At 47.3% G+C, this 15,000-nt stretch overlaps 1 protein-coding gene across 1 annotated transcript in view; it reads right to left on the bottom strand.

The window, feature by feature from the left end:
* Positions 1–15,000, bottom strand: part of LOC311229678 (copine-9-like) — a gene marked incomplete at both ends in the record, with an annotated part of 679,647 nt that overhangs the window by 123,042 nt on the left and 541,605 nt on the right. The window contains one exon of the mRNA XM_084315753.1: positions 1,369–1,444. Within this exon, the coding sequence (XP_084171879.1) occupies positions 1,369–1,444 (76 nt within the window). The remainder of the gene's footprint in view (positions 1–1,368; positions 1,445–15,000) is intronic.

Genomic DNA, 15,000 nt, shown 5'->3' with positions numbered 1-15,000 from the left:
TATCTTTACTGTGTAGATACGCAACACAATAGATATGTCTGGACTGAATATCTATACTGTAGATAAGCAGCACAATAGACATGTCTGGACTGAATATCTTTACTGTGTAGATACGCAACACAATAGATATGTCTGGCCTGAATATCTTGACTGTAGATAAGCAGCACAATAGACATGTCTGGACTGAATATCTTTACTGTGTAGATACGCAACACAATAGATATGTCTGGACTGAATATCTTGACTGTAGATAAGCAGCACAATAGATATGTCTGGACTGAATATCTATACTGTGTAGATAAGCAGCACAATAGATATGTCTGGACTGAATATCTTGACTGTAGATAAGCAGCACAATAGATTTGTCTGGACTGAATATCTTGACTGTAGATAAGCAGCACAATAGATATGTCTGGACTGAATATCTATACTGTGTAGATACGCAGCACAATAGATATGTCTGGACTGAATATATATACTGTGTAGATAAGCAGCACAATAGATATGTCTGGACTGAATATCTATACTGTGTAGATAAGCAGCACAATAGATATGTCTGGACCGACTATCTATACTGTAGATATTAGGGGTGTGGAGACGTCATTATCTGTATCTGTATCTGATATGTCTGGCCTGAATATCTATACTGTAGATATGCATCACCATTCTGTGTGGGTGGATATTGTCGATATACTGCACTGCCCAAAGCTGAGGGCTGGAATTTAGGATATAAACCATTCACTGAATGAAACAATGATAAAGTCATAGAAATATTCTCATTACTCAATTTCTGATATTCCCCACCTGATAATAAGAAAATAAAGTGTTAAGGGTTCTATTCCCTCTGTAACTAAATTGTGTGAGCATGGCGCCAAAATGGCAGGGGTTAGGGGTTTGATTCCTAAGGACGCCACCCCCTACAAATGTATGCACTCATGGTACAGTATGTTAAGCCACTTTAAATAGAAAGGTCCTCCAATCTAATGTTTGCAGGCAAAACCTTGTAGGGCCTATTTCCAATTTGGTAAGTTTCACCTGTTTGAAATTTTTAGTGTTTCTTCATTCCTGAGAACACTTTCAAGTTCTTCGCCCCAACAACTGCAATATGTAAGAAAACCTGGTATAACCTCCTTGTTAATATGTAAGAAAACCTGGTATAACCTCCTTGTTAATATGTAAGAAAACCTGTTATAACCTCCTTGTTAATATGTAAGACAACCTGGTATAACCTCCTTGTTAATATGTAAGAAAACCTGGTATAACCTCCTTGTTAATATGTAAGAAAACCTGGTATAACATCCTTGTTAATATGTAAGAAAACCTGGTATAACCTCCTCGTTAATATGAGTTGTTTCTTTTCTTGTGTACCTCATAGACGTTGAACTGACTCTGGCCTCTGGACAGCTCTCTATAACTGGTGGTGTACTCTCCTATGAAGTCATGGCTGGGAGAGAGAGAGAGAGAGAGAGAGAGAGAGAGAGAGAGAGAGAGAGAGAGAGAGAGAGAGAGAGAGAGAGAGAGAGAGAGAGAGAGAGAGAGAGAGAGAGAGAGAGAGAGAGAGAGAGAGAGAGAGAGAGAGAGAGAGAGAGAGAGAGAGAGAGATATCCTTTTTAATCAGTCTGATTCAATATTTATCTGTGGGAATTATTACACAGTGTACATACAATTAGTACATAGTGAAAGTGCTGTGATCAGTTGCATGCAGAATGATTCTACCTGATCCAACAGTTCAATAATGAAGGCACTGAACTTTACACAGCAGGGCTTTAACTCCCTTGCTGGCCTCCCTCTGAATTAGGGGATCTTCACCTCTATCTTCAACCCGGGAACCCGGTATGAATGAAATCAGTGTCGCCCTGGGAAACCTGGCTCATTAAAACACACCGTCTACTTCACCGTCATGTGGGGAAGTACAGAAGATATTTTTGGGGTCTAAATCATGCTAGTTTAAATCTATCTTTTTATGTCCCAGTCATTAAGTCAAATCTTATGACACAGAACTAACACAATAATCCTATACCAAGAAACGTCACCACCTAATCTACGATCATTAAGTACAAGGTCATGTTAAACTATTATACATAGACAGACCCTTTCTAATACAAAAACATTCATGGGACCACAGGGGATTGTCTGGCGTGGGAGGTAAACATTGGGGAATTGACTGTATGCTGGCAATTGAGAGATCATGTCTCAAAGTTGAAGATGTGTTTAAACCACCACAATTATCTGAATAGTACTGTAGCAAAGTCATTTTCAGTTTTAATACCGTCAGTCAGCTAAAGCAAGCTGATATTAAACACATTTCTTTTTAGATTGTATTCTGTGATATCAGAACAGTTGACTCTGATTCATTTAGACCGACAGCCAATTCATATAGAGAATCCAGATAATTTGCGACTGACCCCTCCTGGGTTTCTGCTCCAGGAAATATCACCTCCCTCAGCCCATTATGACGTCTTAACCCTTTCACTACCACACTACCAAATGGTTAACCCTTTCACTGCGACAATACAGAATGTTAACCCTTTCACTACCACACTACCAAATGGTTAACCCTTTCACTGCGACAATACAGAATGTTAACCTTTTCACTGCCACACGACAAAGGGTTCTGTATCGTTAGTGGCTTAGCTTGGCATCGCTACTGCACTATCTCGCGTACGTGCACGCGTACTGAATAAACCACAAATGTACCTCTAATACCAGTATTAGTCTGACCACACCCCTCATCAGCTTACCTTCATAAGCAGGTGTGTGGTCACCTGCTCTCCTCCTTCTCGCTTTCACCACAAGGAAGAGGTGCCTCGGTAGATCCCCACACTTGACACCATGATGGAGGAAATTGGATTAGGAACAGCTTTGGGAAACAAGGATACGTTGACATCATATCTTTATTTTCTCTCTCACTATTTTCGAGAAAATACGGCGATATTGTCTTCGTACTGGAGTGTCTGGAAGATGATGATCATTCTAAAAACCCTCCACCGGTTTTCGTATTGGGAGCACGCCGCTGCATGCTTCTCAACTGCAGTTCCTTGCTGTGTTTGTTGGGGTAAACCTGTCAGGCCACAGCTGAACTGTCGGACATGCCGCTGTTGTGAGAAGCGGTGCGTTCCAGGTTGGGTGAGTAGTGTTTGCTGGCGGGCTCCACTTGTCTGTTAGTGCTATGGGGGCTACTTGACAAAGTTTATGGAAACCGGCCCCAGGCTAGGGTCCTTTGTTTAGCCACCTAGGCGACAGAAGACCTTGGTCTGAAGACCATTATAGTTTTAACTATAGTGGGCCGCGACCATTGACACTGGTGATCCCTGTGTGTTCTGGACGAGTGGATTCTCTCTGTCACCGTGTTAAGGCCCCATCTTTCATATCCAAATGAGAGTATTCCTTCACGAGGGGATATGTGCATGTAATGTGCGATAGCGGCAGATTCATGTTCAAAGTCAGCTATACAGGCCTGTTGGTACTGTGCTGATTCCGCCGGACGTGGTAATGTCACCGTTGTGAAGCGGTGTTGACGTCTTGTTTTCTCTTTTCTCTTAAAAAGTGAGGGGAAGTTCAGAACGGCGGCCTGTCTGGGTGAGTGTTATGTCATTGTTTACATGTTCATAGCTTACGGTTAGCCGGTCAGTGGCCTGGCGCGGGGTAGCTTAGCTTCTCGCGCGCCGCCGGGAGCTCGCTTCTGATCGCGTGCGTCGTTAGATCGGCGTCTCGCGAGCGGAAGCAATAGCACCCGAACGGTTGGAGCAGCCGTTAGCTTGATGCTATTCTGTTGAACGTGCTTTGATTTTAACATGTTTTACACTCTTGACCACGACGTCATCCTTGACAGGGGATGTTCGTCGACCCTGCCCTGAGCCTGGACGGCGATTGCGTCAACAAAGAGGACTGTAGCGACTGGTGGGAGCGGCGACGCTGCCCGGATCGAACAACACAGGACGGCTGTGTTCTACGGTGTCTTGTGACTGCACTTCGCTGATCTGCGTTCCGGGTAGGTACGGGGTTGGCCAGACCTCATAACACGTCTTCTGGTTTTACTTTGCTAAATGTATTGTGAATAACGGAGTTTTTTCCCAAAATGTGTGTTGTTGCAATGCATTTGGGATACGTTGCGGGTTATGTGTGAGCTGTTTTTGTCACTGGCAGTTAGCTTCTCCGTGCAGATCGTGATGTATTGATCTGGTTGTTGTGTGAGGAACATCATGGTGTTTATGTGTACCGTGTACTCACTACTAAGGCAACTAACCTATGAAGCTATGCTTGGTGACAAGTGAGTAAAAGAATGTTCTTTCTCAGACTGTAATGACAATGAACAGTGAGTTCACACATTAACAGGTTTTCCTGTTTTAACTGGCCGTATTGAGGGTAAAATAGGAGGATTGTGTTTTTCCCCCCCGGTTCCCTGGGGACTTTATCACCTCCTATCAGACATGTTGTGCATTAATTGCTTTTGTGTGGTAGGGATACGATGTAACTCTTAGCTTGATTGCTGAGGTTGTGCCCTAAAACCAGTTTTTTACATGGCTCAAGGTGCAATATATTCTTTTCAATCTGTACAGCTCGCGTGGGAAGTCTCTCTGGGGATCCCCGTCTCTTTCCTATGGGAGGGTGGTGGGATGTAAAAATGTGAACATTTTTTACCCCGGCTGTGTAGACTGGGATACATACTGTTGATGCTTCCTTCTTTCTATTCCAGAAGTGTTGGAGTTAGGGAGTGTCACACCCCTCTTGTCGTTCCCCTGGGCGCCTTGGGGATTCAATGACAGGTCTAAATAGCCTGTTCATTGATGGGGGTGTGTCCCGACGCACGTATAGTGCTAGCTCGCTGTAAACAGGCGATTGACTGGCACGCCTTGGTTGCTTGTGGTTGAAACAGCGTTTTTATAAAGCAACTGGGATGGGGGTTTTTCCTCTTCCGGCGACCACATCCCATGACCTGGGTGGGTTGTCGACGGATTCTCGTTCATGTCTGGGGGATGATGACGGGATGGATCTGAACATATGTAGTGGGGTCTCACGCCCTTGGGGTGGGCCACCAGGCGCGGTTCGTCCGAACGTCTGGGTGGCGCCTTCTTTTCATGTTAAGATCAACACGCATATCTGCCCTTCTCCTGGAGTAGGCATGTCGGCGTGGTTAGGGCACGGGACTGGTTCTGGTCACGCTGGTCCAGATCAGTTGAACCCGTTGTCCGCCGGGGATGCAGATCTGCTGTTCTGGTACCCTGAGGGACTTGGGCTTTTTTCAGGGGGAAAAATGCCAGGTCGGTCTGGGTGTCACAGGGTTAAGCGCTATGGAGACCCTGGTTGGGTATGTTTTTACTCAGCACTGTCGTCATGGCTTACAGCCATGCCATTCTGTACGCGCTCGATCTCGTCGGATCTCGGCCGCTACACAGGTTGGTCCTGGTTGGTACTTGGTTGGGAGACCGCCGGGGAATACCAGGTACGGTGTGCTTAGGGGCTGGTTCTCCATTATTTTTCGCTCCTCTCTCACGCATGGCGAAGAGGGGCCTGTGGGGGTGGTTTTTTGACCTCCTCTGGTGACCCTGTGCTTCCCGTACCGCCAGGCCCGGTCCGAAGTGATGTTTGCGACCCGTAGGCCTGGGTTAACCCTTTTTGGAAACTGAAACACTTGTACTGCGGTATAGCCGGTGTATACCCGCAGGTGTGTTTTGGAGTTTTTTCTTGAGGGGTTATAGGAACAACCACCGCATTGGGTAACACCGAGGTGGTTGATTCCCTGGTGTGTTGGAGCAGTGTCAACTCCCGGGTTCACCGTTTGAGGGTGCCCCTGCACGTTCATGACGTCTGCCGATCGTGTCAGCCTTCTCTGCCTCGACCCCTCTGGGTGGGGGTTGTTAAATGGAGGCTTGGTCATGCAACACCGCCAGCTTACGCTCCTTCCGCCGGGGCGGCTGTGTTCAGCTGTCCCCTCTGGCGCCTGTCTCGTCCGCAGTCTCCAGGCTAGGGTTAACAGCCTGTTGCCTGGTTTTTCCCCGGTGCGCTGCCTGCTTCCGTTGGTTAACCTTTTTTGTGTGCTTACGGCCATGCTGACTGCCTATTCTGCAGGGTCAGTGTGCCAGGCGGTGTACTATTGGGGGGACGGGGCCCGCTCGGCTTACGGCCATACCGACCTGAACACGCCCGATCTCGTCCGATCTCGGAAGCTGGGCAGGTTCTGGCCTGGTTGGTTCCGCCTGGGAATACCAGGTGCAGTAACTGAGGGGCCTTTGTCCGAATACGCTGGCGATGTGGGGGGCGGGGCACTACGTGCCCACCTGGTGGGGTCTTGATGCTGGCATCATGGACTTCTCCGGGCCCCCATTCTAGGGAGTCCAGTCCTTTTGGTGGGTCTGGGTCTTCCTTCGTGCTCCGCTGCTACGGCCTTGCCACGGGGTTGGGTTTGCCCTTGACCCCGTGATTCTGGGGGCAGTAACGTGGTTGTTCCTCCGTTCGTTCCCGGGTGGCATGCGGGTTGTGCGTGTGTGTAGTCGTGGGGTCAAGCCACGGTCTGCTCACCCTGTGCGTTGAGTTGCTTGAGTGCCTCTTCGCACGGTCGGGTCCGTCGCCCTCCCGTGACGTCCCTAATAGGGGGGCTACCCTCCATTAGGGGGGGTCGGGGGGGCTCGGCCCTCCCTGTTCTGATGGTTTTGGGGGGCTGTCAGCGGGGTGTATTTGTCAGCCAAGTGGCTCCGCTTGGCCTCCCTTGTGCAGTAGCGATGCCAAGCTAAGCCACTAACGATACAGAACGTTAGGTTATGACTATAACCAAGTTCTGTTAGTTAGGGGCGATGCTTGGCATCGGACGGCCGCTGCAGCCCTTGTCCTCACCTTGTGGTGAAAGCTTGGGAAGGAGGAGAGCAGGTGACCACACACCTGCTTATGAAGGTAAGCTGATGAGGGGTGTGGTCAGACTAATACTGGTATTAGAGGTACATTTGTGGTTTATTCAGTACGCGTGCACGTACGCGAGATAGTGCAGTAGCGATGCCAAGCATCGCCCCTAACTAACAGAACTTGGTTATAGTCATAACCTAACGTTAACCCTTTCACTACCACACTACAGACGGTTAGCCTACTATCACCTGACGCTGTGTGTGACAGTGCCAATGTGACAGTGGTATTTAGAAAGGGACTCTCAAGAGAGAGAGAGAGAGAGAGAGAATCTGAGGGGAATACTGAAGGAGGTAAAGTATGGAACACCAAGGGCGGGATCCACTAAGAATGGATTGCACAGGGGAAATTGCACCCTTAACTGCGCGGGGTTTGCGCACGGTGTCTGCTCCGTCTTTGCGAGCTATCCACTAAGGACATTGCATCCGCAGACACACCCATTACGTGTGGAGTTTGCTCCTGATCTGCTCCAGCGCAGTTGGCCCGCGGAGCAGTCTGCACTCCTGACAGCGCTGTTGGCAGATATCAGGAAGGGGGAAAATAAGCCCGAAATGAGGCATAGACATAATGTATTTTTCAACATTAGTATTCCGTTAATTACGAATGTATTTCGTTTACTTCATAATGTATAGAGCTTGCTTAATTTGTATTTTCATGACACATTGCGTCCTGTGTTTTTGTCACTATCTTTCGTCATTGCATATGTTTGTAATGTCCTATTCCAATACAATTTGTCACTTATAATTGTACTATATTCTATTGTGCTATATTTAATTTAGTTTATATCCCATTTAATTGTATTACATCTCTTTATTAAGTTGTACAGCCCTGGCCTATATTTGATTTCATAATTCTATTCTATTCTATTGTGCTATATTTAATTTAGTTTATATCCCATTTAATTGTATTAAATCTCTTTATTAATTAATTAATTAATGCCGGTATTTGAGGCTTGTGCAAAGTATACGGTATTGCGCAAAATATCACTCCCGACTCTTGGGGCTCTAGTTCCGTGAATCATTTGGCAATCTCGAAAATGATTGTGGAGGGTTGTAGCCAATGAGTGTGGCCTTCCAATGATACCCCATCTGGGGATGTATGAATCAGGGATCTAGGTGAAAAACTAACGAGCGAAAACAGGATTAGAAAAACAGCAGAATGAATTGAAGTCTATGAGAAAACTGAGTTTTTCTTTTGTACACAGTTTACAGTTTACCAAAATCACTCCTAATCGCTCATTTCTGAATGGATCTTTATGAAATTTGGATATGTACTACATAAGGCGTCAGGCTATGGAGTTCTTTAAGCCATACCACCTTCTGGGTAAATACTACCTCTGGACTACTAACTACTACAAAAAAACTTGAGTAACAAGTTTTTCTACAACTCAAGTTCAGACCTATGTTACTCTATTTCATTAGCACTAAAAGTGAATTTCCTTTCTGGTATCAGAAACTTCAGAATGTCATCTTTCAAAAGAGACCGGGCTCATGCATGTGCTATAATTATAAAGTATGTTGTTTTGGTTTGCAAAAAAAGTATGCAGTCCTCAAAAATGAAAACTAAAATGGCCACTTTTGGGGGCGCAGGTTAAGAGGTTAATGTCTGTCCGTATAATGACCAAAACTAATTTCTTATGTGAAAACTACTTGGCAATAAACACCTTTCTGACTGCTCCTGATTTGATACAGCGCTGTTGCCTCACGGAACAGGTGACTGCAATTGCCCCTGATAATGGTAAAATAGTATTGTAACAAGCGCAGAGCAACAGCCTGGCTGACCAACGACCCAAATCCCAGGGTCACTACAGTACATTACATGGCTTAGTGCTTAGCCTTATTTATAATAGCGTTCACTGCCAGACTTGGAGCAAATCACGCCACTTTGCGAAGGCTATATCGGCATGGGGCTGCATATTTCTCGAACAAATCATGTACCGTTTATAAGAGATCTATTTTCTGGTGTTCCAACGAAACCTCAATCAACAAAATCCTTGCATAGATTCTGGCTGTACAGGACGAAATGTAAGGGAGCATAATTACTACTGTACTACTGTAACTTTTCCCGCAACAACACACCCCTCTTGACAATTTAGGCACTATGCCAGTGAAGATATTTTATAATTAACAAATATTTTGAGTGAGCAAGTTGTATTTAATGTTTAGTTAGGATAATAAAACCTGCATTATCATATACTCCAGAATAAACGTTTCATTGGCCTGTTTCCAGCCTACTCCTCACGGACCGATGACACGTTATAAATGAAAAGTTTATTCTGGAGCATAAGTGTGCGGTGGTACAATTGGAACGTGAGTGCAGTCAATAATGATAATAATAATAAACGTATTTATATAGCATTACGATGCCTGCATCTGGCAAAAAGTACTGCTGCCATGATCACCTGTGACGCTGGCATGATGCCCCATAGCGTTTAGGGCTTTGCGATTAGTTACCACCATGTCTGTGAAGACGGTAGGTGCATAGGGTTAACTGCTCGGTGCAATTGGCGCCGGGCTTTGTGGATAGGGAGCATTTTTGGACTCATTTGCATAGAAAGGGGACATGTTCCGCCCATATTACCTCATTTAAATACGTGCCAATTGCACCGGACGCAATGCTGATGGAACGCAGTTTCCACCTCATTTCACCCATTGCACGTCCTCTGTGGATAGCAAACTGAGTTTCAGAGCTATATGCGCCGGCTTTGCGTCGGAAAAAGTTGTGCAAACCCTTTGTGGATCCCGGCCCAAGTCTACCAAAGGAAATGTATCTCTAGTTATATATCGCATAGCTCCGCTCTGCGTCTACTGCAATACTCTTCCATATCAGTATTAGCACTGAATAAATTTTCACATGCACCTTTACATACCTCATCTGCCTGGCCACACCCCCATCCGCTCCTCTACATAAGCAGGGGTGTGGCCATACTAACAGCTCCTTCTTAGTTTTCACCACGTCAAGTGCCTGCATGTACCACACTTTGAGATTGCTGAAATATTGAAGAAAGGAATAGGAGCTACGATGAAGGAGCTACGTTGACATTATATCTTTGTTTTCTCTCTCACTATTTTCGAGGAAATACAGCGATAATGTCTTCGGCCACTGGGGTGTCTAGAAGATGATGATAATTCTGACCTCCACCGGCATTTTCGTATTAGGGGCTCGCGTCGCTGGCCTTGTCCCCACCTGCATTCCTCCAAGCTGCAGCTGGACAGGTATTACCTCCGCTGCTGCAGTTGGACTTTGCTTGAGAGGCGCTCAGCTGTTGTGAGAGCTAGCTGGCTCTCCGGGTGAGTGATGGTTTTGATATGCGAGCGCCAGTTGTGTTGCTATGGGGGGAATGGCTACACGACTTACGAAAGCCGGCTCCAGGCTGGTACCCTTTTTGCTGCCTCTTAGCGGCGTGGAGAGGGTTCTGGTTTGACGCCCACGCTACATGAGCTCCTCATCGGGAGGTCTATTTGCCTGGGACCGTGTCCGAATCTGCGGTTCAAACCCCCGGATCTCTGCACGAACGGATACTCTCTGTCACCGTGCGAGGCCCCACCTTTCAAGATGAAAGTTACCCAGCGTGAGGGAAGTGGGTTTGGTGTTTCGTTATAGGAATGTCTCCACACTCTAGTCGGCTGCAGCCCATGAGGGAATTGTGCCGGCACCGCTGTGTCTGTTAATCACCGTTCTGAAGACTGTGTTGACTTCTTTCCTCTTCTCTCTTCGGATGAGGAGAGGGACAGACAGCGGCTGTCTGAAGTGTTGGCCTATATTGTGTTCTCTCGTTGTACAGTTTTGGTGATAGCTGCTTGGCTTGCATTCTAGCTGGGTTGTGCTACCTGTTAGCCAGTTAGCTGTTAGCTGCAGCGCTAGCTCTGTATGCCTGCTCGGCTGGGAACGTTAGCCTGATGCTACCAGTTAGCCTGGAGTTAGCTGTTAGCTTATGCTACATCGTTGAACATTAGCCGTGAGAATAGCAGGCCATAACACTTTGACTACGACATCATCTTTGACAGAGGATGTAGTCGGCCCTACACCATGATCGGCTGTTGGAGGGGGGCGTCTTAGCTTCTTTTGCCCCGCCAGCGAGGACTTTCGTCAACGTGGAGACCAGTGTTGCGGTCCTCTCAGCCTGCGTTCATCGGTGCAGGTAAGGGTCCTTTGGACACTTAACGTCTCTTCCTTCCTTCCCTTCTGAATGTTTTGTAATAACGATGTTTTTTTTCCAAAACGTATGTTGCTTCACTACATTTGGGGATGCGACATGTGTTGTATGTGAATTGTCTTAATCGCTGGTATAGCTTTCTCTCTACCTTGAAAACGGCGTTGTTTTTTACATGAGTAAAAATTTACTGGTTTTGTGTATGATGAGAAGTTGTGTGTTCGTGTAACGTTAGGCAACGTTGTTGAGCTCACAACTGGCTGGGTTAATAACCCTGCAAAGCTATGCATAGTGGCATGTGATCGAGGGGTGAGTCCCTCTCTCAGCTTGTGATGACAATAAACAGGTGGCGTGTTCACATATTAACAGGGCTGTACCTGTTCAACCGAGTCGTATCAGGGGTAAGGTGGTGAGGGGTGGTCCCCCCGGTTTTCCCCTGGGCCCCCCCCCCCTCCCCTCAAACATGATTTTGTTTACAATATATTGTTTCACTATGTTTGTGGGGATACGGTGTAACCCCTCAGCGTCTGCTGGGGTTGTGCTCCTGCTTAGAGAAGCAATTTTTTTCTAGAAAAGATTGTTTGGTCGCTGTCATGTGGACTTAGCAAGGCCTGTGGCCAGTACTTAATCGAGGACTTGTGTCTTCTCTCGTTATGAAAAACGGCGTTCCTCTTACGGTAGTGAGAGTGTACTTTTGCCTTTTTTGTTGTGATGGAGGGTTGTGTGTGTCATTAAGATCCACAACTGGGTTAGGTGTTGGTCTACAGAAGTCACATGTGTAAGCTCTTGTACCGGGGCCCTTAAAGGGGCCCTCTCTTGGTCTGTGTTTTTCTTCCTTTGAAAAATTCAGATGGCAGGTTCGCACATGATGTGTGTCTATGTGAAGCTGTTAACGCTTCATGTAGCACGCTATGACTGGTGTCATGGCTCTGCTTTGTCATTGCATCGTATCAGGGGTGAGGGGTCATGTGGGGGTGAACTGGTAAAACCTTCCTCCCCTTTTTCTGATTGGTCAGGGGTCAAAACCTCCTGTCCTTCGGGCTTCCTGTCACGTTGCTGGATCAGCGCGTCACAGGGTAGGGAGGGGGGGGGGGGGGGGAGAATTTCCTGGTCCCACACCATATTGGGCGGTGGGCCACGGAATTCCCCCCGCCATAGAGTACGTCACTGTCTCTATTCATATCATATAATTCTCGTTCATATCTGGGAGATGTTAACAGAATAGATCAAAGCATTGGTAGAGGGGTCTCACGCCCTTGGGGTGGGCCACTGGGCGCGGTACGAAAGGGGCCATCTGGGTGGCGCCCTCTATAATGTTTTGGATCGACACGCGTACCTACCCCCCTCCTGGGACTGGGGATGGCGGTGTGATTAGGGCACAGGACTGATTCTGGTCGCGCCGGACCAGGTCAGTTAACCCGTTGTCCGCCGGGGCGCAGATCTGCTGTTCTGGTACCCTGAGGGACTTGTGCTTTTTTCGGGGGGGAAAATGCCGGGTCGGCCCGGGCGTTGCAGGTTTTGACGTTATGGAGATGGTCGTGGTTATGTTACTACGTGTTACCCCTCACTGTTGCTTGGTCCATGTTGTGTTGTACCTTGCGCTGTGCTGAGGGAGCCTGGTCCTTCTCCATTCTTTTTCGCCCCTCTCTTCTCCTGCTTAGGCAGGGCTGGGAAGGGGCTGTTGAGGTGGTTCTTGTAGAACTCCTCTGGCATCCCTGTGTACGTCCCGGTCCGCCGGGCCCGGGTTCTAAATTGTTTTCGTCGACCCATTGGCCTGGGTTAACCCCTTTTTGAAAACTGAAACACTTGTACTGCGGTATAGCCAGTATATACCCGCAGTTGTGTTTTGGAGTTTTTTCTTGGGGGGTTATAGGAACAACCGCCTCATGTTAGAACCAAGGGGGTGGTTGGTTCCCTGGTGTGTTGGTAGCGGAGTCAACTCTCAGGGTAGGCCGGGTTTGGCCCTGTCTACCTGTGAGTGTGCCCCTGCACCTTTCATGACGTCTGCCAATCATGTCAGCCTTCTCTGCCGTGGCCCCTCTAGAGAGTCGAGGGGTTTTTGTGGAGGCTGCGACATGGTGCACAACATGCCAGCATACGGCCCTTCCGCCGGGGTGCTGTTTCAGCAGACCCCTTTGGCGCCTGTCTAGTCCGCAGTGCTCCAGGCTCAGGCCGAGTGGCCTGTTGCCTGGATTGAGGGATCGACCTCTTTTGGGGGTCGTCTCCCCAGTGCGCTGCCTGCTCCCGCTGTGGGTGTAGCCTCTTGAGTGCTTCGGGGCGGCGTGCTGTAGGGGGGAAGGGCCTGCTCTTGGATGGGCCCTGTCCGAATATGCTGGCGATGTGGGGGGTGGTGTTACTAGTGACCGCCTGGTAGGGTCTCGATGCTGCAGCGTCGTTGACTTCTCCAGGCCCCCTTTTCCGGGGGGGGTCCAGTCCCTTCCTGGGTCTGGGTCCTCCTTCGCGCTCCGCTGCTGCGGCCTTGCCACGGGGTTGGGCTTTTGCTCTTGACCCCGTGATATTAGGGGTTGTAACAGGGGTTTTGTTCCTTCCGTTCGTTCCCTAGTGGCATGTGGGTTGCGCGTTTGTGTAGTCGTGGGTAAGTCCCACGGTCTGCTCACCCTGTGCGTTTGAGTTGCTAAACTCCTCTTCGCACAGTCGGATCCGATACCCTCCCGTCCTCCGCTAGGGGGGTCAGGGGGCTCGGGTCCTCCCCGGTTCTGATGGTTGTGGGGGGCCTCAGCGGGTACATTTGTCGAGCTTCCGCTCTGCTCAGCTCCTGTATTGCAGTAGACGCAAAGCGGAGCTATGCGATATATAACGTACGGTTATGTATATAACCATAGTTATATGATCATAGTGACGCTCTGCGTCCGACTCACCCCGTGGTCTTGCCTTTGTGGTGAAAGACTTGGGAAGGAGCTGTTAGTATGGCCACACCCCTGCTTATGTAGATGAGCGGATGGGGGTGTGGCCAGGCACATGAGGTATGTAAAGGTGCATGTGAACATTTATTCAGTGCTAATACTGATATGGAAGAGTATTGCAGTAGACGCAGAGCGTCACTATGCTCATATAACTATGGTTATATACATAACCGTGCGTTATATGACTTAGTGCTGAGCTTCAGCTGGGGCACTATAGGTAATCAATAGTTCTACCTTTGAAGTGAAGCACTAACAATATATATGTTTCTCTTATTAGGCAGCTAAATGGTACACATGGCAAGAATTGATGATGCGTATAAGTCCAGAATTGCCATGGACAAGAGCAAATATACCCCTATGCAAACACTCATTTGAGTGATTTGCAATATTTATAATCTCCTATGTATCATCATGGCCCCTCTTTACTTACGGAACGGCCACGTCTTTATTTATTATTTTATTGTCGTTTTCCCGTGATAACAACTTATTTTCTTGTGATAACGACTTATTATTTTGTTATCTAGATATAACAAAGTCCGTTTTCTCACAAAGATTAATTTATTTCATTATCTCGATATAACAAAGGTCGTTTCCTTGCGATGTTCAGTACAGCAACAGACAGCCAGTGGTAGCTCTTGAAGGCTGAAATCAGGACAGCTTGATCCCATGAACCAGCTCGCAATCATCTCTGAGTTCTGCACATGGTTCTGGATTATTATCCCACCAAAACAAAAGTCTTCTGTTATATCGAGATAATGAAATAAATGAATCCGTTATCACGAGAAAACGATTTTTGTTATATCGAAATAATGAAATAAATGAATCCACTATCACGAGAAAACAGACGATATCGAGATAACGAAATAATAAGTCGTTATCATGAGAAAATGGCAATAAAATAATAAATAAAGACGTGGCCGTTCTCGGTTTCCACTTTACTTTACTTAAATAATGGTACAATCCATGATACCTGTTTGGAAATTCCATGATACTTTTGTGGAAATGCCATACCTTTTTGTAAGGGAAGGG

The sequence above is a fragment of the Notolepis coatsorum genome (assembly GCF_963971535.1).
Source record: "Notolepis coatsorum genome assembly, chromosome: 6".
NCBI classification, from domain to species: Eukaryota; Metazoa; Chordata; class Actinopteri; order Aulopiformes; family Paralepididae; genus Notolepis; species Notolepis coatsorum.
The sequence above is the reverse complement of the archived record's forward strand: the minus strand, read 5'-3'. Positions and strand labels throughout refer to the sequence as shown.